At 42.1% G+C, this 27,662-nt stretch overlaps 1 protein-coding gene across 4 annotated transcripts in view; it reads left to right on the top strand.

The window, feature by feature from the left end:
• The window catches only part of CHD6 (chromodomain helicase DNA binding protein 6), a 586,770-nt gene that overhangs the window by 185,507 nt on the left and 373,601 nt on the right, over positions 1 to 27,662 (top strand). For all 4 annotated transcript variants that reach the window (XM_029614845.1, XM_029614844.1, XM_029614846.1 and 1 more), the window contains 3 exons: positions 13,030 to 13,179; positions 18,768 to 18,833; positions 19,957 to 20,015. In XM_029614845.1, the coding sequence (XP_029470705.1) occupies positions 13,030 to 13,179; positions 18,768 to 18,833; positions 19,957 to 20,015 (275 nt within the window). The remainder of the gene's footprint in view (positions 1 to 13,029; positions 13,180 to 18,767; positions 18,834 to 19,956; positions 20,016 to 27,662) is intronic.

Below are 27,662 nucleotides of genomic sequence, written 5' to 3' on the forward strand. Positions count from 1 at the left end.
CTATTATTTGAAAGTGTAAATAACTGAGTCACATCTACTCGTTCAAGACCTTTCATGATTTTAAAGACCTATTTTCTGCTAAGGCGACCTCCTAGGCAGAATGTCAATTTCTATAGCTTCAAGAACTCTGTAGGGCTTCTACTTGGTTTTCGTTGCATTTGTTGTCCAGGGATTATTAGGATGTGCAGCTTGGGATGCAGCCTTTTTTGGGGAGGCAAGTGTTTTGATGGCAAGACTTTCAGGATCCCTTCTAGTTTAGAGATAGCTTGGTTACATCTTATGCATCTGGACTGGTCTGGTGAGGAGGATAAAATTAGGTTTCTTACCTGATAATTTTCTGTATGTGAGTCCTACCAGACTAGTCCAGAATCCCACTTGCTGACTGTCCTGTAGCTGCTTAATGTATATGTGCTTATAAAGTACATAACACCAAAGAATTTAAGAAAGCTTTAAAAACATATCTTTTCACCATAGCATATAAAATCACCTGATAGTCTTTTATCATATTAATAACAATCTCCCACACAACCATTACCAAATCCAACTGCTATGTGTTTTAACGTTGACAAATGTAATTTTTAAGAGATATGTTGTATTGTTTTTAAATTGTTAACTTTTAACTATGCATGTTTTAGTTGTAAACCGCTTAGACGGTCATGCCAATGTCCAGTTTGTGGTATACAAAACCTTTTAAACAAAAAAAAATAAATAAATATCTAGTGGTGGTTCTGGCATTTTGGTTTTGTTTGAAGGTTTACTGAGGACTTATTGAAATTTCAGGCTTACCCCTACTTGTGGAGGAAGGTTACTTTGGGAAGAAAATATTGAAAGCCTGCAGGTGGCAGCCTTTAAGAAGGCTGCTTCCAGAGGCTGAGATGAGAGGTGAGCAGGCCCGGTGGCCTATCCCAGGGGTACGGCAGAAATCGACGGCCCCGACGGAGGTTACATTCGGGTACTGCAAGCTTGACGTCATTTGAGAAGGACGTTTAGGGCCTATAAAACCGGCCCCCCTGTGGCATTCCTTTGAGGCTGAGAGGACAGAGAGAGGTGAGCAGGCCCGGTGGCCTATCCCGGGGGTACGGCAGAAATCGACGGCCCTGACGGAGGTTACATCCGGGTACTGCAAGCTTGATGTCATTTGAGACCACAATTCATAAAACCATATACAATCAGCAACAACTAGACCTCCAGATTCCTCTCAAATTATATTCATCCTCAAGACCTACAAGAGAAGCGTACAAAGGTACCCTGCAAGTTCCCCCAACAAAAGCCACGCGACTATCATACACCAAAGAACGAGCATTCTCTACAGCAGGTCCAACTATCTGGAACAATATGCCCACTGACCTCAGACTAGAACCTTGCCTTCGAACTTTCCGCAAAAAACTTAAGACCTGGCTCTTCCTCCAGGCCTTCCCCTAACTTTCTAAGCCATTAATTGTCAACTGGACAGGACTCTGCTTTACCGGCTAACGCCCCGCTATGTTTAAACATTATAATTAAGCCGCCGTTTCTTTTGTTCCATTGCCTTTTCTAGTTCTCTTCAGTTACACTGTCCTATACCTCTGACTAGCCTAGCCTCCAAGTTATCTACCCTTGTTATATGTAACTTCCGCTTCTAGTGAATTGTTCTTGTTTAAGTTATACCCTTTGTTACATGTAAACCGATCTGATATGAAATTTTTCATGAAGGTCGGTATAGAAAAGTGTTAAATAAAATAAATAAATAAATGTTTAGGGCCTATAAAACTAGCCCCCCTGTGGCGCGCAGCCGAAGCCGCACGCGCCAAAGGGACACGCAACTTTGTTGTAATTTGGGACTCTGTCTTGAAGTTTTGTTCCCTTTTTACAAATTTGATTACCCCTCTTCATCCGTTGAAGCCTCCATTTTGGGTTCCAAGTTGGAGTGGATGAGGTAGCAGTGGAAGCGTGGTGCTTTAACCTTGGAGACATTTCTTTGTGTGTGTTTTTTTTGTTTGTTTCAATGCCCCATTCAGCCAGGAAGAGGTCGGCAAGGGAGAAAGCTCTCTCAGGGGCTCTCCCGGAGACACCTCGGACAGGCCCTATGGGATGTCCCATGTTTTCCGTGGGGTTCAAACCCCGGGAGTAGAGTCGCTGGGGCAGGGAACTACAGAGGAGGAGTTAGGTTCCCTGCCAGACTTGGAAACAACTCTGTCCCAATGGTGAGGGAGGCGCCGACGATCCCTGTGTTGAGAGCTCTGGATGGAAACCTGGTAAACCCGATTACTGAAGTTGCAAAAGGAGGAAGCCGGACAGGGCGTTTGTCTCCGGAGGGTGACAACGCAGAACATCTGCCTGTGAGGCTTGAGGAGGGCGCCAGCAGCTCAAACGGAGGAGAATTTGGACTGAGTACTCCGGGTAGTTCGTCAACACCACATAAGATAAGTCCTGGTTTCTTATTGCTAAAGCTGAAGTTAATAACACTAGAATCGCGTTGGGAGGCAATTGAAGGCCTTGGGAATTTGATTATTAAGCAGATACAACCAGTTTCTGCAAAAATGGAGGACCATGAAGTCTGTATATAAACTTTGTAGAATGCAGAAAAGGTCTTACATCAACAAGATTTCGAATTAAAAACACTTGTAAATTCAGTAAAAAGTAAACATGATCTCATGGTTAAAGATAATTTGATTTTATTGAATAAAATAGAAAATACGGAGAATGTACAGAAAAATAGGAACCTTTGTTTAGTGAATTTTCCTAGAATTTCTTATATCTTACCGAGAGATATGTTTAATAAATATCTTACTGAAATTTTGAAAGTGAGGCAAGAGTTGATTCCACCATTAGTTCGAGCATTTTATGTATCGATGGGAGAAAAAATAGGAGAAATACAGAGAAATATTTTGGGACTCCCAGAAGATACAGGGGGAATTAAAGTCATAATTAATGGTATGAATGTTACTGATTTTTTAGAAACATCAGATGAAGTACAAGCAGTGTGAGCAACTCTGATTGTGACACTTGCTTTGGAGTCAGACAAGGAATGGCTTTTAAAGCTTTTCTTTAAACATCGTTTGGAAACCTTTATGAGAATGCAAGTTAGGATATTTCCTGATGTTTCAAAAATAACTCAGAAGAAGAGAAAATTTTTGCTGCTTAGATCACAGGTTATGCAGATTGGGGCAACTTTTATGCTCAAATTTCCCTGTAAATGTTATATTAAATATAAGGATAAATCGTTTCTTTTTTTTCTCCCATCACAATTAACGCAGTTCTTATGTGATAAAAGTATTACAGCTAATTAAGATAAACTAGTTGTTCTCATTTCAGATACTTCAAATACGCTTGAGATTGTCCTCCCTTGTATCTATGATTAGTACCCCTATTGATGCTACCTTCTTTTTTTTTTTTTTTTTTTTTTCTTATTTCACAGTATAAATGGTATATAATAGTAAAAAATCTACTTGGGACCTATATTGTGGACTTAACTGGTATACATATAAGTATTGTATTGTTTTGATTTAATTGGGTATCATGTGTAAATACATTATTATTATTTTTTTTGTATTATGTATACCATTATTCAATGTATATTTAAAATTCATTTTTATTTCGATTAGTTTTATGTTTTATTTTATCCTTGTAAACCGTTTTGACAAAAATCTATTTTTAAAAAACGGTATATAAATGCTTTAAAATAAATAAATAAATGTCAAGTTGGTTCTTGATGTAAAAAAAAAAAAAAAAAAGGTTAATAAAGAGAAAATTAAAAAAAAAAAAGTCTTCTTCCAGCAAAGCTTTTGTTTTCTATTTCCATCTGCTGGTAGGGGGAAGAAACCCATGCATCTGGACTAGTCTGGTAGGACTCGAGGAAAGAAAATTAGCAGCTAAGAAACATAATTTACCTTAGCTAACAGCACCTAAGACTTTCATATATATTATCAGTGCTTTGTGAGCTACTGTCTAATAGGAACAACTTAGCATCTTCGAGCAGAGAAAAGTAAGAACATTGTTTTAATGTTTTGCCTTTTAATAGAGGGTATAGTACTAGCGCAATGAGTGTTAGATGGAAGACTCAGTCACATCATTTGTTTATGGTCAGGTTACTTTTATTCTTTAGCCTCAAAAGCAACTCATATTTGTTTATGTATTTGAAAAGGCAAAAAAATGTACAGCTTTCTTCAGCATTAACTAAAAATAATATAAATATCCATTAGCAATAAAAGTTCTTTATCTAATCCTGGTAAAATGAGGCCTGAATATCATCATTAAGCATCCCTCTGTTTACTACCAGAGCAATTTTATGCTGCCAACAAATATAGTACCTTGTAAAAGTCTTCACACTTTTGTACTGTCTACAAAATCAAAGCAAAATGCATTAAAGTAGGAGTTTGTTTCATTGATTTACACAAGGTACTCTACACTTTCATTATGAAAGAACAGTTATAGAAATATTCTGATTCAATGCTGAGAACGTCATTTTGGTATAGATAACATAGTCTTTCATAGCACAAAGGACCCAATGGCTCCAGGCAGTTTATTCTTTTCTTGGGTGTTGCTGCTGATGCCACAAAAGTGACTTCAGTTGCGTTGACATGAATTACACTGGCACAGGCCAAGGAGTCCTCAGCATGGAGCATCTTGTACAGATGGCACCATCAATTTGTCAGATGACAAGCAGGTATGAAGTGGCATCATTTTCTGTTTACCCCACCCATTGGAGGTTTCTGAGGCTTGTGGTGGTTGGTCTGCACTATTGGTAGCATGTTCTCCCATTTGGCCTGTCAGCTGCACTAAGAGTGTTCACAAAATGTTTGGTGGTTATACTGGCACAAGTACGGAAGCAGGGTATCTGCCTGTTTCCATACCTGGATGGTTGGTTAATGGCAGGCCCCTGTCCATTAGGCATTTTGCAGTCACTTCACATTCAGCTTCTACAGTCCCTGGGCTTCACTGACAATTTTTCAAAATCCAACTTGATTGCATGTGAGATGATCCAGTTCATAGCAGTCTGGATCAACTTGCTTCAGGAGAAAGCCCTCCTGCCTGTTGAGAGGGCTGGGTCTCTGATGGGCCACATGAGGTCCCTTCTGCAGCAGGACCATACATCTGCAAGATCGGTCCTTGTCCTGCTAGGCTATATGATAGCAGTGATCTATGTGGTTCCTCTGGCTTTTCTTGATATATAAAGCCTCCAGTAGGTTATCCAGCATCAATGGGATCAATTGCTTCAACCATGTACTCATCAGTTATCAGTGACTCCTAAGATGTGAGCCCCTCTGCAGTAGTGGAACAGCTCCCCTATGAGGAAAAACTAAAGAGGTTAGGACTTTTCAGCTTGGAGAAGAAACGGCTGAGGGGGGGATATGATAGAGGTGTTTAGAATCATGAGAGGTCTACAACGGGTAAATGTAAATCGGTTATTTACTCTTTCGGATAATAGAAGGACTAGGGGGCACTGCATGTAGTTAGCATGTGGCACATTTAAAACTAATTGGAGAAAGTTCTTTTTGACTCAACGCACAATTAAACTCTGGAATTTGTTGCCAGGGGATGTGGTTGGTGCAGTTAGTGTAGCTGGGTTTAGAAAAGGACTGAATAAGTTCTTGGAAGAGAAGTCCATTACCTGCTATTAATTAAGTTGTCTTAGAAAATAGCCACTGCTATTACTAACAATAGTAACATGGAATAGATTTGGTTTTTGGGTACTTGCCAGGTTCTTACAGCCTGGATTGGCCACTTTTGGAAACAGGATGCTGGGCTTGATGGACCTTTTGTCTGACCCAGTATGGCATGTTTTTAACCCAGATGCTCCGGCAATAGGACTTCCATTGCATATCCCAGTGCATCCAGTGGTGCTGTCCACTGATGTCTCTACCAGCATGTGGGAGGCATACACTAGTCTTTCGTGAACCCAAGGGGGTCTGGTCCTGAGAGGAAAGTCATCTGGTGATCAACCTGCTGGAGCTGTGGTACATTCGGTATGCTTTAAGAATTTTCTCTTATGGGCAGGAGAATCCAAATGGACAAATCATGTGGCCATGTTTATATAAAACAAGCAAGGAATCATGGACTGTTATGCCCTCTATGCAAAGCCCTGTGGATCTGGTCATGGTACTATCATCACAACTCATACTTTCAGGTGACTTGTCTCCCAAGCGTTCCGAATATGCTGATGGATCAGAGTCCTGCAGCTCCCTCAATTTGTCCCTAGATCAGGAGATCATGGATGATGATCCTTCAATGGGGATCCCATGGTAATCAACTTGTTCACATTGGAGGACAACTGGAAGGTCTATTACACGAGACCAAGTAGCTACAGATCAGCTCTTGATGTTTTCAAACTAAACTGGAGCATCAGTCTGTTTTATGCATACCTTTTGGTTCCTTCCATTGCCAGGACTATCCAGAAGATTTTACTGATTAGGGCAAAGGTCATTCTCCTAGCCCTGGCTTGGCTGCATCAGATTTGGTATTCTTACCACCTCCATTTGTTATTTCAGCCTCTGATCAACTAGGGGGTATCTCTGACTCTCATCACTCTGGAGGATGGAAAACTCTGTCACCCCAGTCTTTCATCCTTGGCCCTCATGACATAGATATTGAGCGCCATAGTAGTGTTGTCCTGTCTCCTTTCCAAGGTTGTAGAAGACATTCGTTTCTCAGCTAAAAAACCCCTTTTATGAGGAAGTTCTACAGTCTCAAGTGGAAGAACCCATTTATGGAACTCTTCCCTTGGAGTCTGTGAGACCACCTTCAGTATCTCATCTTCCTCTTATCATGCCTTTTTACCTTTTTGGTCAGGGTGCATCTCAGTGTCATTGTGGCTTATTAGCAGGTGGATAGGTCTGCAGTCTCTGTCCATCCTTTCATGAAAAGTTTATGAAGGGATTGTGGCATACCAAGCCTCCATTCAGTAAATCACTAATGCTGTGAGACCTTAGTGTATCCCATCCAACAAAAGTACTGGGAGGATGGGAGAACCTCACGGTGGGTAATTTTAAATGCTATTTCCATGGGTAAAATGGTGCTTTATCCATGGAAGTGGGCTTTCTGAAAATTGTCTGCCCTATATGTGGATAAAAGGATGCATATAGGTCCACTTATATTTTTACCCACAGTATAGGGGGGCAGGTTTGGGGAGAGATTTGCACTTAACATGCATACTTCTGAAGTTGTTTTTGTGATGGAAATTACTGCTCCCCCTAAATTAGAAGCAAATGTGTGCAACTAATTTTTTTGGGCTTAATTTTCAAAAGGATGGTCTGCATATACTTCCCCTTTGAAAATTTTTGCAAAGTCTGCGGTAAAAAGTACTTGCAGACTTTGGACTTATGGATAGTCTTAAAATTACCATGATAATAGTCAAATGTGGTACATTACTTGCATCTTCATTTTTCTTATTTTCTGTTTTAGAATGGTAAATCTGGTCTGTTCCACTGAGTATTTTGGCAAGACTGTATATGTTCTCTGATTGGCTAAGATCAACTCTAAAGAATTATCATTGGGCTTTAAAAATGCAATGTATTGCAAAAGTATTTGTTTCCCTGTATGTACCCGGATCAGTCCAGCCCAGCAGATGGAGACAGACTAAAACTGAAAAGGGTATCCTATATCAGGACAGAGCCTACCCTGCAGCCCTTCAGTATTTGTGTGTCTCCTGCAAATGGTACAGCTCACCCTGCGATTCCCTGATCTGGGCTAGCTAGCCTTTTTTTCTTTTCCCGGTTGGGTTTCTTCCCCTTGACAGGATCAAGCAAGTACTTTTAAATTGTCTGTGTACTTTATAAAAAAAAAAAAAAAAAAAAAAAATTAAACTTAAGGGGTATTGGCTCTGATGAGCTTTTTCTCTCAGGAGACAGCTCTGTCTCCTTGCTCTTGTGGGGCTTAGGGGGGCTTGGCCCCTTATGTTCCATAGCCTAAGACCCTTTTTCCCAGTGGTCCTGTTGTGGGGTGAAACTGGTGGTCCAGTCACTCCCCCCTTGCCTGGCTGCCTTTGGACTGGGGACGCTGCTTCCCCGGCAGTGCCCTCAGGGATGTACATTCCCCTGTCTTTAGCTTACTGAGAAAAAAGAAACAGAGGGAGAAAAGCCACAAGCCGGTCTGTTTTACTTCTGGGCATTTTCTTCATTTCTCAGCCGGCAGCCACGGTCTGATTGACAGAAGAGTGTGCAGGGTTCATTCCTCTGCCTCCGCTCCTCCCGACAGCGAGTTTTACCTCTCTCAGCTGATTTCTCTAGATTGCGGCTTCTCTGCATAGCCTATACCGCGATCCAATTGCTGTCTCGCTTGTGGGGAGCCCTCGATGTGTTTTTCGCGCGAGGGACTCTGCTCCTCCTGTTTGCCGGGTGGGGAAGGTCCCTCCCTGGCAGTGCCCGCAAAGCAAACCCGGGGTCGCTCTGCTCAACGCATGGCCAGGCCGTTCCCGGGTCGGCAAATCGCGGGAACGGCGGCCATTTTGGGGATTTCAGCAGCTCCTGTTTCCGAGCTGCTGGGCACAGAAGAGTCAAATTTTTTGGGGTCTCTCCCCAATTTGAGCCCCGTGCGGCCCCTCGATGTGGTCCCTGACCCCCCTCCCCCGCCCCACTCCGGCAAGTCTAGGCCTTGTTTTTCGTCAGAATTTGTGTTCCTCATGCACAAATCCTATCTGGCCAGCTTGCAGGAGGAGGAGGACCCCTCACCCAGTCCCCTGCCAGCTAAACTCCCGCGGTTGGACCCTCCGCTCGCTCCTGCGGCTCCTGATGCGCAAGGGTCTGTCCGGGTGCGGGTGGTCCCAGGGGCCCCTCCCTTCCTGGACACTCTGGCGCCTTTGGGGACCCCTGATCTGGATCCGAATTTGGATTTGGCGGAGACATTTCCTTCTCTGGAAGGGGATGATCCCAGAGTTCTCCGCCTGTTTCAGAAAGAGGAGTTGGATCCCATCATCCCTTTTGTCCTTCAGGATTTAGGGATTGAGGGTCCCCCGGCTGATACTCTTACCGCTGTGCTACCCAAGCACATGGACCCGGTCCTGGCAGGACTCAGGGCTCCGGCGGCCGCTTTTCCTTTTCATCCTATGCACAAATTGCTACTCCTCCGGGAGTGGGAAGCTCCCGAAGCGGGGCTTCGCGTCAGGGGGGCCATGGACAAACTTTACCCTCTCCCGGAGGACTGTCTGGAAATGCTGAAAATTCCCACAGTGGATTCGTCAGTATCCGCGGTGACCAAGCACACCACTATTCCAGTAGCAGGTGCTACCACTTTAAAAGATGTACAAGATCGCAAACTCGAATTCCACCTCAAGCGTATCTTCGAGGTACTGGCCTTGGGAGTTCGGGCGACTATTTGTAGCAGTCTCATGCAGTGGGCAGGCCTTAGGTGGGTCCAACAGTTACTCGGCACCCAAGACCTCCCGGCTGCTGAGGCGGAGCAGCCTGAAAGGTTGGAAGGCGCTATTGCCTATGGAGTGGACGCTGTATACAATCTTCTCTGCATCCAGGAGAAAGCGAAGGCCTCGGCAGTCTCTGCCAGACGGCTCCTCTGGTTACGCAATTGGTCGGCGGATCCAGCATCCAAGACGCGATTAGGCACTCTGCCTTTTAAAGGTAAGTTGGTTTTTGGCGAGGACCTTAAGCAGCTCATTGATTCCTTGGGTGAGAACAAGGTGCATAAGCTGTCGGAGGACTGACCAAAACAATCCCGAGCCTTTGTGCCTTCCCGTTCCCGGTTTTGGGGCCAACGTTGGTATATGGCTAGAGGATGTGGTGCTACTTCTCGGGGTTATCCTTCCAGGTCTCCGTCTTGGTCTCAGCCTTTTCGAGGTCACCGCCCCTTCTGCGAGGGGGCCTCCCAGCGTTCCACCCCAAAGTCTGCTTCCCAATGAGATTCGGTCGGCCCAGGCGGTTCGCTTGGCCCTCCAGGAGTTTTTGCCCCTGCTCCACGGCAAGGCGGTGAGGGTCCTCTCTGACAACTCCACTACGGTAGCCTATATCAACCGGCAGGGGGGCACTCTGAGTCGCCTGGTGGCCCTGGAAGCCAGCTGGCTCCTTGCTTGGGTGGAGCATCACCTGGATTGCCTGGCGGCCTCCCACATAGCGGGCAAGGAGATTGTGCAAGCCGATTTTCTCAGTTGCCAGCGTCTCAATCCGGGAGAGTGGGAGATCTCGGACGAAGCCAGGGACTTGATCATCAGCAGGTGGGATCCCCCGCACCTGGACCTCATGGCGACCTTGGGCAATTCCAAAGCCAACAGGTTCTTCAGCCACTGGAGGGAGCACTGTTCGGAGGGAGTGGATGCTCTAGCTCTCCCTTGGCCCTCGGACGTCCTCCTCTGTGTTTCCTCCGTGTCCTCTCGTGGGCAACGTGCTCCAAAGAATAGAACTTCACGAGGGGCCGGTCATCCTGGTAGCTCCAGAATGGCCCCGCAGGCCGTGGTTTGCGGATCTGGTCAACCTGGCGTCAGACGGCCCTCTTCGACTCAGCCATCTTCCTCGTCTGCTTTCGACCAGGCAGATCACTTTTGTCTAGTGGCCTGGCTTTTGAACGGAGACATCTGAGACGTAAAGGCTATAAGGAGGAGGTGATTACCACTCTCCTGCAGGCGCATAAGTCATCTACTTCCTTGGCTTATGCTCGCGTTTGGAAAGTCTTTGAGAATGCCTTTTCTGAATCGGGTGTCTCGGCACCGGTCTCTGTAGTTCTTTCCTTTCTTCAGAAAGGTCTCTCCAAGGGTCTTTCCTTCAATTCATTGCGCGTCCAAGTGTCCGCTCTCGGTTCTCTTCTCGGTCGAGTTGACGGGCACACTCTGGTGTCTCACCCGGACGTTGCTCAGTTCTTGAAGGGTGCCAAACACTTGAGGCCTCCCGTCGTTCCCACATGTCCGTCCTGGAATCTCAGTTTAGTCCTCCGGGCTCTCTGTGGGGCTACGTTCGAACCTCTCCGATGGGCTACCCTAAAGGATCTTACGCTTAAGGCGGTTTTCTTAGTTTCTATCTGTTCCGCTCGTCGGTTTCAGAGATTCAAGCGCTGTCCTGTTGGGAGCCCTTTCTGCATTTTTCGGATTCGGGAGCCTCTCTCAAGACTGTTCCTTCCTTTTTGTGGAAAGTCATTTCTTCCTTCCATGTTAGTCAGTGGAACTTCCTGCATTTTCTGCAGAGGATGTTGCGGATCCCGATGGGGGTGACCTTCGTCGGCTTGACGTGACACGTGTGTTACTTCTTTATCTTCAAGTCACCAATGAGTTTCGAGTCTCAAATCATCTTTTTGTCCTCTGGAGTGGTCCAAATAGGGGCAAACAGGCTTCTAATACTACTATTGCTCATTGGTTGAAGGAAGCGATTGCCTCTGCTTATATTTGCCAAGGCCGGAACAGTTCCTGAGGGCTTGAAGGCTCACTCTTTGCGTTCTCAGGCTACTTAATGGGTGGAGAGTCAGTCGCTTTCTCTGCAAGAGATCTGCAGGGCTGCTACATGGACATTCCTGCATACTTTTGCTCGGCATTACCATCTGGATGTGCACGCAGCGGTCTTTGGTTCTTTCGGGCGGTAGGTGCTTTGAGCGGGACTGTCTTGGTCCCACCCAGTTTAGGGAAGCTTTGGTACATCCCATGGTCTAGATTGATCCGGGTACGTACAGGGAAAGGAAAATTAGTTCTTACCTGTTAATTTTCGTTCCTGTAGTACCACGGATCAGTCCAGACGCCCTTCCCTGGTTCTTTTCCATTTCTGTTGTCCGCTCAAAGTTTTTTCCTACAGGTCTCTAGATGAATATCACTTATCTTGGGCTTACGGACACCGGAAGCATCTGTATTGATGGCCAACGATAGGCAAGACCGCTACTTTACAGAGTCCATTCCTTGTTGATAATTGTTTCGTTTGTTACTCATTGAGTCTTGTTTACTTGCTTAATCTTTTTTTTGAGGTTCTTTTAGTTCTTCTCTGCTTTGACAATGGTTATACTGAAGGGCTACAGGGTGTAGGCTCTGTCCTGATATAGGATACCCTTTTCAGTTTTAATCTGTCTCCATCTGCTGGGCAGGAGGCTCAACCCACGATCTGGACTGATCCGTGGTACTAAAGGTACAAAAATTAACAGGTAAGAACTAATTTTCCTATATGAGCCAGCTCCTTAGTTACCTATACAGCTGAACGTTACCTTGTTCAGCAGTTGAAAAATTTATTTTGCACAATACTTAACTGATGGAGGTATAACATTTACAACCGTATGAAAGTAGAACGCAGCATATTAAATTTATCACCTACCAGCCATTCTGTGCAAGGACATTTATCAAAGCCAGATTATTATAGATCAACTACCATGATGAAACCACCCCTCATTTGTGTTGCCACCATTTGGATATGAAAGAAATGGTAGCAATAAGGCACCAGTATAAACGCAGAGACTTGTTCCTGCAGACCTTCTTCCCACATGCAACTTTATTAAATTACATCTCATCACTGTTTATAGAGGAACGAAAGCCTTTGCTGCACCTTCTGTAAATGCCAAAGTTTCTTTATATCTGAATGCAATAATCCATTCTGAAATCTTTCAGTGTTTAGCTGAGTTACGTTCTGCTCTTTTTGTTTACTGATGTTGCTGGGTGTGTAAAAGTATATAATAGTATTTGCCTTTCTGATGTAACTGAATAAACATATTTCATCTTTAAAAAAGAAAGCTTTAATTTGACACCCAAAAAGGATAGTGTTATGTACAACATTGGAGATTAAAGATATGTTGTCAGTTTTGATTAGAACATCTTAGACATTCACTAGATTCTTTTCAGGTTCTGGAATCTATCTTTTATTGGCATAACATGAGAATTATCCAAAATCGAAGGTGTATGTGAGTTTTTGAGGCCATATGACTTCCTTCAGGTGTGATCACATAATCATTACCTTTGGATAATTCTTATGTTGTTCCAAATGAAAAGGTACCATATTTTGCAAAGAATTTAGTTTTTACCAGGACCAGTTTGGCTACTGCACTTAACAGGTGAAAGGCTTGAGGAGTAGAAATCTGAACTATAGCCCTCTTTTTTGGTATGTTCTCATGGCAGATTGTAACTCTTCCTTATTTACTGGCACACAGAAACGGCGATCTGGGCGACAAGTGAAGCGCAGGAAATACAACGAGGATTTGGATCTGAAAGTAGTGGATGATGATGGTGAAACAATTGCAGTTCTGGGAGTGGAACGAGCATCTGCACTGTCAGCGTCTGCATTGGCATGGCAGGCAGAGGTACTTTAGCATATGTGATAGATTTATTTCTCTGATAGTCAGTAGGAGCAATAATCCACACAGGTGGGTCATATAATGCTTTCTGTTGGTAGTGCAGAGTATTTTTTCAGAATTTTCCAATAAAAGCTTTTGAGCATATACACTTTTTTTCCAGACACTACTAAACCTTTTCATTTCTTAAGTTTTGTATTTTCCATTTTTTTTGGACATCACTACATTGGACTGCTGCCACTGCCATATTAGACTTCTATTGGATTTTTCAGTCTGTTTTTCTTTCCTCTTTGTCTTTCTGCTTAGGTGTTTTGGCATTGTCAAATGTAATTTTTTTTTCTCTTTTGGCCTGGTAGTTTCCTCCTCTTTTAGGCTTCTATCTTAAACAGAATCGGAACTGGGATCTGGCACCATGAAACTTAATTTGCAACTATCCAGAGATATTTTCCCCCTGGTTAATATCTCCTCCAAACTCACGTAGCCAAGTCATTGTAGTGACAGTCCTCGGTTGGGGCCCTGGTTTCTCGGACAGGGCCACACACCGGGTCTGCTTTCAGAACTCTGCTATCTTGGATCCTAAGCCTGGCCATTTGGTGTTACTATATGGTAATGACTGGGACTCTCTCCCCCAGGTATTGCAATCATTGCATCTGCAGGATCCACAGCTCTGGCTGATCAAGGGAATGAAAGACCTGACCAGGAAATCAAACCCAGATCCTTTGCATTCAGTGCTGCTATTAGGTCACCCCTTAAGTGTTTTCTTTATTTTTTAAAAATATTTATTTAGTGCTTTTACAATAATTTCAAGAAAAAATTCTTGTACAGAAACAGGAAAACAAAAACACAATAACTTTCAAGTTACATAAAATGTTCTCAAATAGCCTTTAACCTACAAATAGGGAGAGAGTGCTGAAAATGAGAGAATAAAATGTTAACAATAAAGAAGAAGAAAAAGAAATGGCCACTCTTAGCGAGACTCAGCAAAACATACATATTAGCCATCATTTGGAAGAGCTAATATCATAAGAGAAGAAGAATTCAAAGAGGAGGTAGAGGCTTGCCTCTGAATTATAAAATAGAACAGTTGTTGGAGATCAAAAAAATATATATTTGACTCCCTGCAATTTTGATCACACACTTACAGGAGAAATTTAACCAAAACAGTCCCCCCAGTTGTAACACCTGAGCACGCAGCAAAAGACATTTTTTTTAAGCTGGCCTGCTTTACCTATATCAGGAAATGTGTTAACATGAAAATTTAGAAAGGAATTAATCCTATTGCAGGAAAAATCTCATCACCAAATCCTGGTCTGAGTCCACCACATATGTAGCTATTGAAGTTGCAGCAATAGTCTCTGTAGCACCAGAGTTTTACAATAAATCAGTGATATTCAGAACATCAAAGGAAGGTTGCAAATCTAAGTCCTGGTGAAGATTCTTCTTTGCTGTTGGTAACTAATAAACTTCAGCTAAAGGTGGTAGTATATTTTCGGGACTTTTTAAAACCTCCATAAAATATCTTCTTAGCATCTGAAATGGTGATACAGCTTTCTGTCTGGGAAAATTTATTAATCTGATGTTTCTAGATCTGACCACATTTTCTAATGATTCCACTTTATTTTGCAGAGCCAAATGGCCCTTTGATATAGTCCCAACATTATCCTTAAGAGAAGCGATCTGAAGTTGAAACTTTAAGATTTGAACAGAGAGCTTTCCCAAGTCTTTTTGTTAAATTTGTAGTGGTACAGAGAGGGACAGCTGAGAAGAAGGACCAGCAATTGGCTCCCAGATAGAGTCCAAGGTAATAGCTGGTTTAGATAGAGTAAAATCTTCTATTTCCTTAGTAATTACCTGAGGTGCAAACAAAGTTTTCCCCAAATCAACAGCGGAGGTAGAGGGCACGCCATCTTGTCCTATATTTTCTCTTCCAAGTCCTCCAACTCCCTCCACCATGGACTGCAGCGAGTCAGCTGAAATACTCAGTACAGATCCCAATAAAACTTCTGATCTTGAGTCCACCATGGCTCTGGAAGCAGCTTTTGCCCCAACGCCCGGCAGAGGCTGCTCAGGGAGAGGACGGTAATCCGGAGAGAGCAAGATGTTAAAGTCCGGGAAGACTCACGCAGACCCTTTGCTCACCATTCCACCAAGGAATGGATTCTGGGTTCTGAGCTAAATCCCTACCGCTGACAGTGACAAATTTGTTAATTGGGTTGATAACTATTGGCAAGGAGACCTTGGAGAAGGTACATGCTTTCCCTTTCTGTTTCTCCATCGATATAAAATGGGGGAAATTCTTTTAAAGTCAGCCGGTATCAACAGGAGAGAATGCTAGCAGCGGCCATCTTGAAACCATGTTTTCTTTATTTTTAATACTTCATTTTTAAGTAACATTGAGAAAATAAACAGCATTTTCCATATAACAGCCTACCAGAAATTCTGTCATTCCAGAATTAAGCAAAACACAGGTCATCCTATTTAAGATTTTACATTAAACTTAAAATAAAACATCAAGCAAAAGGATCTAAAACAGCAAACTGTAAATAAGCTTCATATGCTAAATATCTCAAGTGCACATGCCCCTTAACTTTGTATATTAGTTCATTTTGGAACGCTGCCTGTTTGACTCTCGTCTCCTCTACTTTTGTATATCATCCAGTTAACCCCTCCCCTGTTCATTGTAATTTCCTTTCCTTTCTCAGTTATTTGTAAACCGACATGATGTGTCCTACGAATGCCGATATAAAAAAGTTTTTAAATAAATAAATATACGAAATTATCCATTGAGCAAAGGGTTGGAAAATCAGAGAGAGAAGATAAAAAAAAAAAAAACAAAAACCTTTACTACTCACTTCTCCTTTAACAATACCACATCTAGGAATTGGCGTCACAGTAAAAAGTTGTTGTTTTTTTTTTTTTTGTTTTGTTTTTTTTAATTATTACCACTGCCTCAGTCACACATGAACACAACTGTAGCTACATTGAACCATGTTCATACCTGCAGCCTGTATGTCTTATTTTTTTTTTTGAAGACTTCATCTTTCATTTTAACATTGATTATTTTCCAATTCATAGTCTAGAGCCCCTAGTTGGACAGGCAGTTTATAAGTGTAAGCAATAAACAAAGAAACAAGCATTGGCTTCAAGTGTTGCCTGCTGTACTCCCAGAAAATCTTTCTCATGGATTGTCATAAGGAGTTGAATAAGGATTTGGTTGAAGGCTAAGGTCTCATCTGTAAAAAGATGTAAACCCAGCAGAAGAAAGTTCAAACCTACCTGGCCAGCATGAGTAAATTCAATTTGAATTTGGCCTCAAAACCTGTTAAAAGGTCCTAATAAGTCTCCAGACCTCTTCGGTCCCCCCACTTATTCTCATCTATCCACTCCCTCTCTGATCCCCTCCCTTTCACAACCCTTTCAGCTCCTCCAAACCCACACTCTCCATTCAAACGTTCCACTTTATGGGCACGAGGTTATTAGGTAGAAGTATGGGTTATTATGGTTCCCACCGATACTTGATTGGTGAGCAGACTGCTTTGCTGATCAGACTGAGCCTGTCCTAGTACCCACTGGGCTTCCAGGGTGGTGTGGAAATCCTGCTTCTAAAGGGGCTAGTTTGTGTACCATTCCCATCAAGGGGGATAGATGGTTCCGAATTTCTTCCTTGGGAGGTTCACTCTCATTTTATATCGTTCCTGTTTACTGAGAAGTCAGCCTTGGTGCAACTCCTGGCTGGAATCAGCAAAGGGAGTATTGTTGGGGTGTTGCCCAATGTTGATTATACAGCCTAGCGGCTTCTTTTATTTACTGTAGTCCCAGAATGTGCCTCTTTGTATTCATCGCTTCATCTGACTTCCAGTCGGAATGTCAAAGAAGAAACTGTGGCAGAAACTGTAATATCTTACTATGTGCATTCAGGAAGTGGTATACCATTCTTTCCCTGTTTTTTTGGGGGGTTTTTTGGTTTTTGTTTTTTTTTTACTACCATATTCTGGATAGTACTGCCTTTGGCTTTCTGTACTTCGCTGGATTGGCCAAGGTGCTTTCCTTTTCGCCTGAGCTCATACTGCCGAGTGGAAGGATATGCCCGTCCGTGGAGGCGCTGGGACTGTGTGCGTTATGGTTACAACTCACCTTCCGTGCTCAGGATCTTGGAGTGACGATTCCATTAGACGGCTGGTCCCTTCCATTCCTTGCCACACTTGGTTCCACGCCGTCTGACCTGGAGAGTTTGAATTTCTTCTTGGAGTATTCGGCAGTTACGGTCTTCTGCAGATCCTGATGTTTTGCCATCTATTCTTCCAAGTATTTGCTTGGAGTTCTATGCCTGTTGTGGCAATCAGCCAATCTTCAGGTGTCAGGATGTAAATGCACTCTGTTCTTCCTCTTCAGCATTCCAGTGCACTGCAATTTTTCCTTTCTGGAGGGCTTTCTAAGCCCAGATTGGATTTTGTTTGTCTTGTACCACCGAAAGAAACTATGCGGTCTTCATCCAAGGGTTCTTCTCTTGGTTGGGTTTTTGTGCTCCTTCCTATGCCACAGAGGGATCTAGGCATATACTGGTCATTGTCAGGGTCTGCTGTTGGGCAAAATCCTGTCTGTATTACTGTTTGTGAGGCGAAGTGTGCTTCTCACTCTGTTTGCATCACTCCCCTGCCTTAGACCACTTTGCTGTGCATCAGGTTTTGTTGCTCAGTCTGTTTTATGGGTCTCTTTTGTGTAGAATCCAATTCTTTTCCCTCCTAGCCCCTTTTTAAATCGGCCGCCTCACGATCCAAAGGGAGAAAAAGGATGCCTTCAGCATTATGAGGTTTCCTAGCTTTGTCCTGTTTGGGCAGCCTATAGCTAGGGATTCACCCTTGTTTGAGGACTGTCATCCTGCTTGTCCTTTGAGAAAGCAGAGTTGCTTACTTGTAACAGGTATTCTCTGAGAACAGCACTGTCAGTCCTCACAAAACCTTCCCGCCTCCCCTGTGAGTTGGTTCTCCGTGTATTTAGCTACATCATGAACTGAGGGGGCTCTACCTAGGGGCAGGAAATTAACTATAGCTGCACATGCTCCGTAGAGCATGCTGAAAGCTCTAGATTCTTTGAAATCAAAGTTCTGTGACCTGTGTGTGAGGACTGACATCCTGCTATCCTTGGAGAATACCTGTTACAGGTAAGCAACTCTGATTATCGCTGTTATGTGTCCTTATTTCATTGCATTCAGCTCTTGTTAGGGAGCCAGAATGCATGATCTCTGTCCTCACTGCTACCTGTCAGTCTCTCATTAGGAAACTGTTGTGTATGTTTTCTAATAGTTTTCCTGCATTTTTCATATACTTTTCTGCCTCTTCTGGCAAGTACTACAGTGTCCTGTTCTTATGGCCAAGAGCAGAATTTAACTCCTACAGGATCAGCTTTCAGGGTTACGTTTTGCCCCCATTGTTGGTTGCCATTGTAAGCTAACTCTCCTGGTACTGGACAGCTTGAGGAAGAACTGGAACCATAGAATGCTAACCACAGGACCATCAGACTTGGCCTTATTTTTTATTCCAATTGGAGGAGTAGGGGTTGCATGCAGTTAACTCATTTTACTGTGTTTTATTTTACAGGAGCCCCCAGAAGATGATGCAAATATAATAGAGAAAGTTCTGGCATCCAGAATGATTCAGAAAGAGGTGAGAAGTTCTTTGTTCTTGGTGATAGCTTCTAACCCAAAAAAGAAAAACATATAGCAATATAACATTGAGGGGTTCCTTAAACATAGCTTGAGCACAATGGCCCTAGTGAACATCTTAGTATTCACGGTCTGTCTTGGAATCTTCTCTTTTCTGTGTAAATAAACCGTTTTATTTTTTGCGTTTGTTAGTGCATGCTCTTTTATCTGAGGTATAAGTGCACAATTTTCTGAGAGGAGATCACTCATTCCTTTCCTGTATAATTCAAAGGAAGGATTTGAGATGTTTAATGTTAGGAGTCATATTTTTTATCTTAAGGGTGATTATGCTGTTGTCATTTATACTAAAGGCTGTATGAGCACCACTGTTTTCTCCTTTGCCACTGGTTATCTGGTTATTTTGGTTAATCTCGTTATCTTGGTTAATCTGGTTATCTTGGTTAATCTCTTTTTCACTGTTCAGTCCATAGTGACTATTTAAGTGTGCAGTGTTTGAGAAAGGTGTAGGAATTCAGGTAATTTAAATTGATGCATGATAAAAAGTGAGTTTTTCCATCTATTATAAGAAACATGCAGTGCAGGAACTGGATCCTGTTGGGTTTATGTTGTCTTGCACTTCTACTCCATTGACTTGAATTGCATGGGAAGAAGGGATAAAGCAACAACTAGGACCTTTGAGCCCATGTTATCATGTCATACCACTGTATAGGGAGTGTTAGTTATTTATATCCACTCAAGTTGTGACAAAAAAAAGGAGCTGTAAACTAATGAACATGTAACATGAAGTGTAAAGCTTGGTGGCACATTGCATTTACTAGTAATACTAAGTGCTCAAGTTTTGTTGAAGAGTTGTATTTCTCAGTAGGTATAGTCACTTCTTTGTGATGGTGCACATCAAAATGTTTTCACTAACCCATCACAGTATATAACCCACAGGTTTAAATTAATGTGTAGTATTACTACAGTTAGTAAATATTGGGGCAGTGTAGTGCCAAATGATTGTTGTAGAACACCTTCTTCCATGTAAAGTGATTGTGAATCGATGCAGGATCAAGGAAAGTTGGTCAGAGATATTCATTTCACAGATCTACTGTAATAATATTCAGTTGCTTAATGTGTTTCAGTTCCATCCTGGTGGATTCCCATCTGAAGTGGAAGAATTTTATGTCAAGTACAGAAATTTGTATGTATATTGTTAATTCTCTATTGATATGTCTTAATGAATTATGAAAAAATAGCATTTATCTGTCTGTCCATCTTGCTACCCCTTCTTTTTTTCTTTCCCTTGCTGTCTTTTCACTATTCGTGTACAATTAATAAACTTATAAGACTGTTACAACTTACCAACCTTTTCTTTTTGCAATGTTTCAGAGAGCAATTTTCAGAGCCATTCACCTGGGCAAATTGGCCTGTCTGAAAATTGCCTTCCTTAGAGCAGCTAAAAAATACACATGGCTTCCACAGTGTATTTAGTGAGGGTAAAAAGAAGTGTTCCTGATGGGTTTGTTAGGTCAAAGGAGTAAACAGCATTTGTATATGGGATTTTCAAAAGTATGTTTGGTATTTTTGCCCTTCCCCCAAGGTTGCCTGCACAAATAGCGGGCTCATTTTATGTGTATCCCTTATGCTCGCTAACTTTTAAAGAGAAATTATCAATTCAAGATTAGATTATCACATTTTTATGGTCCAGTATATGCATTCTGTAGTGGAAGGGGCAAGGAAATTTTCTTGAGTTTCTTCCTCGGAAGATGCAAGAAGAATTTGTTCACCTAATAGATTTAGGAGAGAAGTGCGGAAAGCTTTGAGCAGGTTGCCCTACAATGTTTTCGATACAGCATCGAAAACCTCTACCATAGCTTTTGGTGCTTGCAGACTCTCATGACTATAGGCATCAGACTTTAGAGCAGATATGCACAAGAGGCTCATGTACATGACCTTTCAGTGTGTTTTGGACTTTAAAGGGAAAGCTAGGTTAATTTTCGATGTGTGCTTGATATAATAGAACGTATAATTTGCTTTGAAAAGGTGTGAGAGAAATGTGATATTGATTTACATAGGTGTTCACTAAAGTATTATTAGAAAGGGAGAATAGCTGAGAAGGTCATTTTGGCAAACTGTTTTCAGTATGAATCATCAAAGGGGTTTGTTAGAAGCAATTTGCCTTAGAAGCACAGATATTGGGGAGGAGTCAAAGTGGCGGCTTAACGCCGACACTGCTCTGCTCGGCTTTGCTTCTAGTGTTTTTTCTTTGCCAAAAATTACCTTTCTGATGCCGTCTAAGAAGAAGGGGAAAGTAAAATCTTTTCCCTCTGAACCCCTTCCCCTATCTGGGCAGCAAACCATCCAGCAATGTCTGGCAGCAGCTACTATTTTGGGGACTGTGGATCCAGCTGCTGTGGTGAGTGAGGAGAACTCACCACAGCCTGGAGGAGGCGTTGTTGAATCCCCTAGACGTCCGTCCACCACTGTCAGCACGGATGGGGCCGCAGCAGCTTGCCATGCTGAGCCCCTAAGTGGTTCCTCAAGTCGCCGACGCCGAGGGAGCAGCTTCGATGTACTCCCCTGTGCTGGAAGCCTTTACAATCAGTGCCGGTGGTTTGGATACTCCCCTGTTAGGTGAGAATCTCCAAGGGGGGAGAGGTGGTGAAGAGAGAGAGGCTGGGACTCTGTTTGCAGAGAGAAGTCCCTATCTCGGCTCAGATACCTCAGGTAGTAACCCTGGAATCGTTAAGGGACCTTGTTTCTATGATGGGCAAAGCGTTTTCAGAGTGCTCCTCTAAGATTAATGTTTTGTCACAGCAAGTTGATATACTTTGTAGAAATAATACATCTCAACAACAGGGTTGTCATTTAAACAAATAGAAGAATTACATTCTATTAGAGGAGTACAAAACTATTTAATTCAAGACGGTGGCTCATTGAACAGAAAAGTAGATTTTGTTGAGAACAGACTGAGGCACTTAAATCTTCGATTTCTGAACTTTCCAAGGGTGGTGGGAGAATTACCGCGCTTTACCCTGAAGAGGTTTTTCCTCGAAATTTTGGAGTTTTCTTCTGATGCAGTTCCCCTCCCTGGATAAAGTGTACTTCTTACCAGCTAGCCCAGGATCTTAAATGCAATCACCCGCTATTGATATGGCGAATCTGATGGAATACCTCGAGTCATCTAATTATGAAGTGGTAGAACGAGCTATTCTGTTGGTATCGTCCTTTGCTGATAGTGATTTAAGTTCAGTAATGAAGAAATATTTTTAGAAATCTAATGTACCATTTGTGGGACAACCTGTGAGGATATTCCCAGACTTGGCTAAGGCTACACAAGAAAGAAGGATGGGATTCCTGGCCTTGCATCAGGATACCCTGGCCCTAGGGGCATCCTTCTTTTGAGAAACCCGTGTAAGTGCTTAGTCAAGTATAATAGAGATAGCTTTGTCTTTTTTTCACCTGAGCAACTTAAGACTTTTATTGACTCCTGGAAAATGTTATCATCAGGTAGAAGTGAAGTTTTACGAGACGTCTATATACATTTTGGGAGCTGTAATAAGCTATGTCTTTCTTTTATGATTTTCTTTATATCTCCAAATTAGGCTGACCTCCCCCAAAGGTTGTGGTCTAATGGATACTGTGTTTTCGTGCTGTAGGAAATGTTTTTTTTAATTATTCTCTTTTCTTGTAAAAGATGTATCCTGTTTCTGTAGCAAAGTGGATTCTTTGTGGAAATTTTATTTTGCAATTTCAATAAATAAAAAAGAAGCACAAATATTAACATTGAGATCCACTATGATCGCCCATGGGCACATCTGCCCCGCCCCCAGGGTCGCTCCCGCAACAAAAGAAAACACAGACAGAAGTGGCTGCAGCATTTTTGTAGTCATAACGTGAACAATTACTCCCAGCAAGAGCCCCTTTAAACTCCTGACACCAATCTGGTGTCGCCCGGCTGCCTGCTGTACTGCCTAGCAAAGCAGCCCTTGATGCCCGGCATCCTGCCTTGACCTCCAAGCAAGGGGGCCACCTGGGCCGACAGTCGTCCCACAGGCTCGTGCACCCGCCTAGAGCTGCAACAGTTTCAAAATATAGTACAAGATTTAACAGTAAATCTAACTAACATAATTTGTCTATCCCCTGGAACAAAAAGAAAATGACATTAAAGTTGCCTAATCATAAGTTGCTAAACTTTTTTTTTTTTTTTACTTTGACGGTAGGAGGGGTGGATGGGAAACACACCTGCTGGAGAGGGGAAAAGGGCCAGCGTGTGCAGGCCGGCCGCTTAAATCAAGCTGGTGACGCAATCGCTGGGCACCCGACCCTGGCTGATTATCCTGGGGGGGGCAGTTAGAGGAGAAACAATTGCGGCGGGATCAGGGAGCTGAGGCAGCACGACCTCGCTGTTTAGTGGTGGGCCATCGGGCACGTCGGCGCGAGCCCTTCAAATAGCAAAGCAAAAACTCAGTTACCCTCAATCCTGAGAGTACTGAGAGCAGAACAAGATTTTGCTGGTGAGTGAACAGGATTTGTAAGTATTGCTTTGATGGGAAAGCTTGGGAGAAAAGAGATTGTGGAGTAAATTGATTAATCTTTGTGTAATTCTAAAAAAAACCCAAAACCCTAGATTAATTTTCTGTGTCTTTTTTTCCCATGCACCACAGCACATATTTTGATTTGTAGACTGTTACCACAAGACAAAAAAGAGGGAGGTTTCTCACAGCAAGAGTTGGGGATTAAGATAAAATAAGAGAATAACCTAGACCTTTTCAATAAATTAACTGTTGTTCCTTTGCAGGTTATTGCCAAATTAACATAAAATACACTAAATAAATGTAAAGGACTTTACAATAGATTAAGCATCACTACTCCCTTAGCAACCTTAAATAACTAAAAACTTAACAATACTAAGATGCAGAGAGAAGTCCAGCAACAAGATGTCTTTTCATCAAATGCCAAATGTATGCTTATCTACCAGTTGGTGACAGGTTATATGTGTGGGCTTGATGCAAAGAACTCCTGGCTCCCAGAGAAGGAAGCTGATCTTTTGAGGCTAGTGTAGCAGACCTGGAGGAGCTGAGGCAGACAGAGGGGTATATAGAGGAGACCTTCAGGGACATAGAAGAATAGTCTCACCTCCAGTCTGGCAGTTCTTGTGCTGCCTTGGAGAGTAAGGTCACCTGGAAGGAGAGAATCACCTTTGTATGGCAGAAAGTGATCCTGTAGCTATCTGCCAAGTAATGCAGTATCCTCTTGCATGGAAGATGTCTCTCCAGGGTTAGGGAAGGGTTAGGATGACTGTTGTAGTTAGCGATTCGATCATTAGGAATGTAGATAGTTGGGTGGCTGGAGGGTATGGGGATTGCTAGGTAACTTGCTTGCCTGACTAAAAGATAACAGACCTTACACTTCACCTAGATAGGATTTTAAAAAGTGCTGAAGAGATACTGAGACACATGTGAGTACCAATAGCATCAGACATAATGGGAGGGAGGTTTTGGAAGCCAAATTTAGGCTTTTAGGTAGAAAGTCAAAATCCAAAACCTCCAGCGTAGCATTCTCAGAAATGGACCTTATTCTACACACAAGATCCCAATGGCAGGCAGAGCTCTGGAATCTCACACAAGGATTAGGGGATGGTATAGGAAAGAAGGCTTTAGATTTCTTAGGAGTTGGCCACCATTTTGCAGAAGAGGGAGCCTGTTTCATAAGGATGGGCTCCACTTTAACCAAAGTAGAACCAGGTTGCTGGCTCTTACATTTATAAAGGAGATAGAGCATCTTTTAAACTAGATTATGAGGTAAAGTTGACAAACTCTCAAGAGCAAATGGTTCTGAGAAGCATAATGGGGAAGTTAGACTATCCCGATAGAGAGGTTGTGATAAAGACTGAAGCAATCCATGTTCATTTTAATAAAGAGCAGACCTTGATAATTCCAAACTAACAATTTCAACTGCTAGGTAAGCTGTGAATATAATAATAAAAAAAAATAAACATACTTTGAATTGTCTGTATGCAAATGCCAGAAATCTAAAAAAATGATTGGAGAGTTAGAATGTATGGCACTGAATGAAGATGATGTTGTAATAGGCATCTCAGAGACCTGATGGAAAGAGGATAACCAATGGGACACACTGATACCAGAAAACAAATGATATTTGCCAGGCCAAATTGGTATAGAGGTGGTGCTATATGTTAATGATGCCATAGAGTAAAACAGAATAAAAGTCTTGCAGGATACAAAAAGTGTTGTGGAATCTCTATGAATAGACATTCTCTGTGTAATGGAAAAAGTAGAGGTATACTACCATCCACCTAGCTAGGATGAGGAGACAGATTGTGAAATGCTAACAGAAATTAGGAAACAATAATAATGGATTAGGAAACCCAATCAAATATCTCATTGGACTATGTTAGGGAGGTAATGTGTTTAGTTGTTATAAATAGCTTCATTGAGCAGCTAGCCCTGGAACCAATGAGAGGATGGAATATTCTAGATCTAATCCTCATGACTATGCAGGATCTGGCATGAGTGATAATGGTGATGGGTCCATTTGGCAGTAGTGATCATAATGTAATCAAATTACACATACCCCTGAAGGGAAGAAATTAAGGGAAAACTACTGCAGAAGCATTAACTTAAAGCAAGGAGACTATGATAAAATGAGGAAATTAGAAGATATCAAAAAGGAATGATTACAAAGGTTAAAAGTTTGCATGCAGCATGGGCGCAGTTTAAAAATACCACCTAGGAAGCTCAGACCAGATGAATTCCATTCATTAGAAAAGCTAGAAAGAAGACCAAATGACTGCTAGGATGTTTAAATGGTGAGATGGAAGTCTATGCAATGAAAAAGTTTACCAAGGACACAAGGACAACAGAGACAGTGTATTTCTCATGATCAAAAGCCTTTATTTCTTATGCGCATAAGGAAGCCAGCTCCAAAGTTTGAGAGACTGACTTAATCAGGTATCCAATTGACTTTACTTAAATACACTTTTGCCCAGGAGATTAGTACAACCCTCCTTTGATTTAAGATCATAAGGTGAAAACATTTGCTGAAATTAACATTCCCAAAACAACCTGAGAACTCTAACTAACCTTGAAGACATGCATATTTTATAACTCTTCATTGTGTTGCCTAAAACTACAAAGAGATACATTTGTCTCTTCTGTTATCTAAGTGTGAGACAGTTTTAGAAACAGTTTCAAAACCTTGCAGTGCCTCCTGGAACCCTTCTGGTAAATTTCCACTAAACAGATGCCTCTAATACATTTTATTATCATAGTCCCAACTTATAGAGCTCACACATGTCATCCAACTTTATAGTGACTAATTTTAAGTGTGGAGTGTTGGGTGATTTCCAAGCAGCCGCTACAACACATCTAACGGCTAAAATGATTTGATGAGTCAATATCCAGTCATTCCTAGAACATTCCGGGTACATTTAATAGAGCATTTTCAGGGGATGGAAAAATTGGGGAATATAGCACTTGCTGGATTAAAAGGGAAACTGCCTCCCAAAATTATACAATTATAGGGCACTCCCTATATGGAAGAAAGAGTCCTTTTGACTGTAACCCCTCCAGCACTGATCTCCACTTGTTATCTAGGATTTATGCAAGTGGACAGGTATGAGATGCCATCTCAATAAGAATTTATAACTATTTTCTGATAATAGTGCAGAGATGGAACTATGTTTAGTATTAAGGAAGATCATATCCCAAGTCTCATCCGCTAGTTCTTTCCCTAAATCTTTTTCCCACGCCATTATATAGGCTGTTGTTGGTTTTTTTTTTTTTTTTTTTTTTTTTTTTTTTTTACAGGGGTCTTTATTGAGAAGGCTATATTTCTTAGAAATTCCCCCTTTTAACCTGTCAGCCTGCTCACACTAATGTTCAAATTGTGATTTTTCCAAGGACAGATCCTCCTCTATTCTTTCCTGTCGAAGGAAATGACGTAGTTGTAGATATGGAAACATATCTTTATCCGATAGTTGGTGTTTTTCTTTAATGTTTGTAAAAGTTAGAAACCCCTCAGTGCCCCACAAGTTCCTCAATAATGAAATCTTTTATTTTCCAATTCATAAAAAGGAGAATGCCACCCTGGGGCAAAACGGCTATTGTGGAACTAAGAACAACTAAAAAAAGTACCTTCTACCCACCAAATTATGTTGCCATTGCTTCCATATGCGGAGAGTGGTATTAGTAGTTGGAGAGAGGTCTTTACTAACTATCCAGGTTGGATGAGGCTGCCAGGTAAGGGCCCATATTGGCATGCTTCCCAAGAAGACTTGTTCTATCGCTACCCAACTTTTCTGTTCTCCCCTTTTATTCCAGTCTATGATTGCTCTTGTTTGGGCAGCAACAAAATATCACCTCAAATGAGGAACGCCCAGCCCGCCTCTCAGTTTATGTTGAAACATAACACTGCTGGCCACCCTAGGCAGTTTTCTTTTCCAAATAAATGCGAAAATGTTTCTGCCAGCATTTTAGAGCAATAGTGGATATATGTATTGGTAAAAACTGGAAGTGAGGGTTAAATTTTGGAAGAACATTCATTTTTATAGATGCTATTCTTCCCGTCCATTCGAGTGGGAATCTAGACCAATTATCTAAGTCCTTAAAGACCTTAGAAACTCTAGGGGTGTATAGTTCAGACTAAAAGTCCTCAATCTTATTGCTAATTAAAATGCCTAGGTATTTTATTTTCTGGTTAGCCCATTTAAATGAAAACATCTGTTTTAAGGATGGTATTTGTTCCGAAGGAACAGAGATATTCAGAACTTCTGACTTGTCAAGATTTAATCTGAAGCCAGATACAAACCTAAACTCCGACAGCA

The sequence above is a fragment of the Rhinatrema bivittatum genome, chromosome 8 (assembly GCF_901001135.1).
Source record: "Rhinatrema bivittatum chromosome 8, aRhiBiv1.1, whole genome shotgun sequence".
NCBI lineage: Eukaryota > Metazoa > Chordata > Amphibia > Gymnophiona > Rhinatrematidae > Rhinatrema > Rhinatrema bivittatum.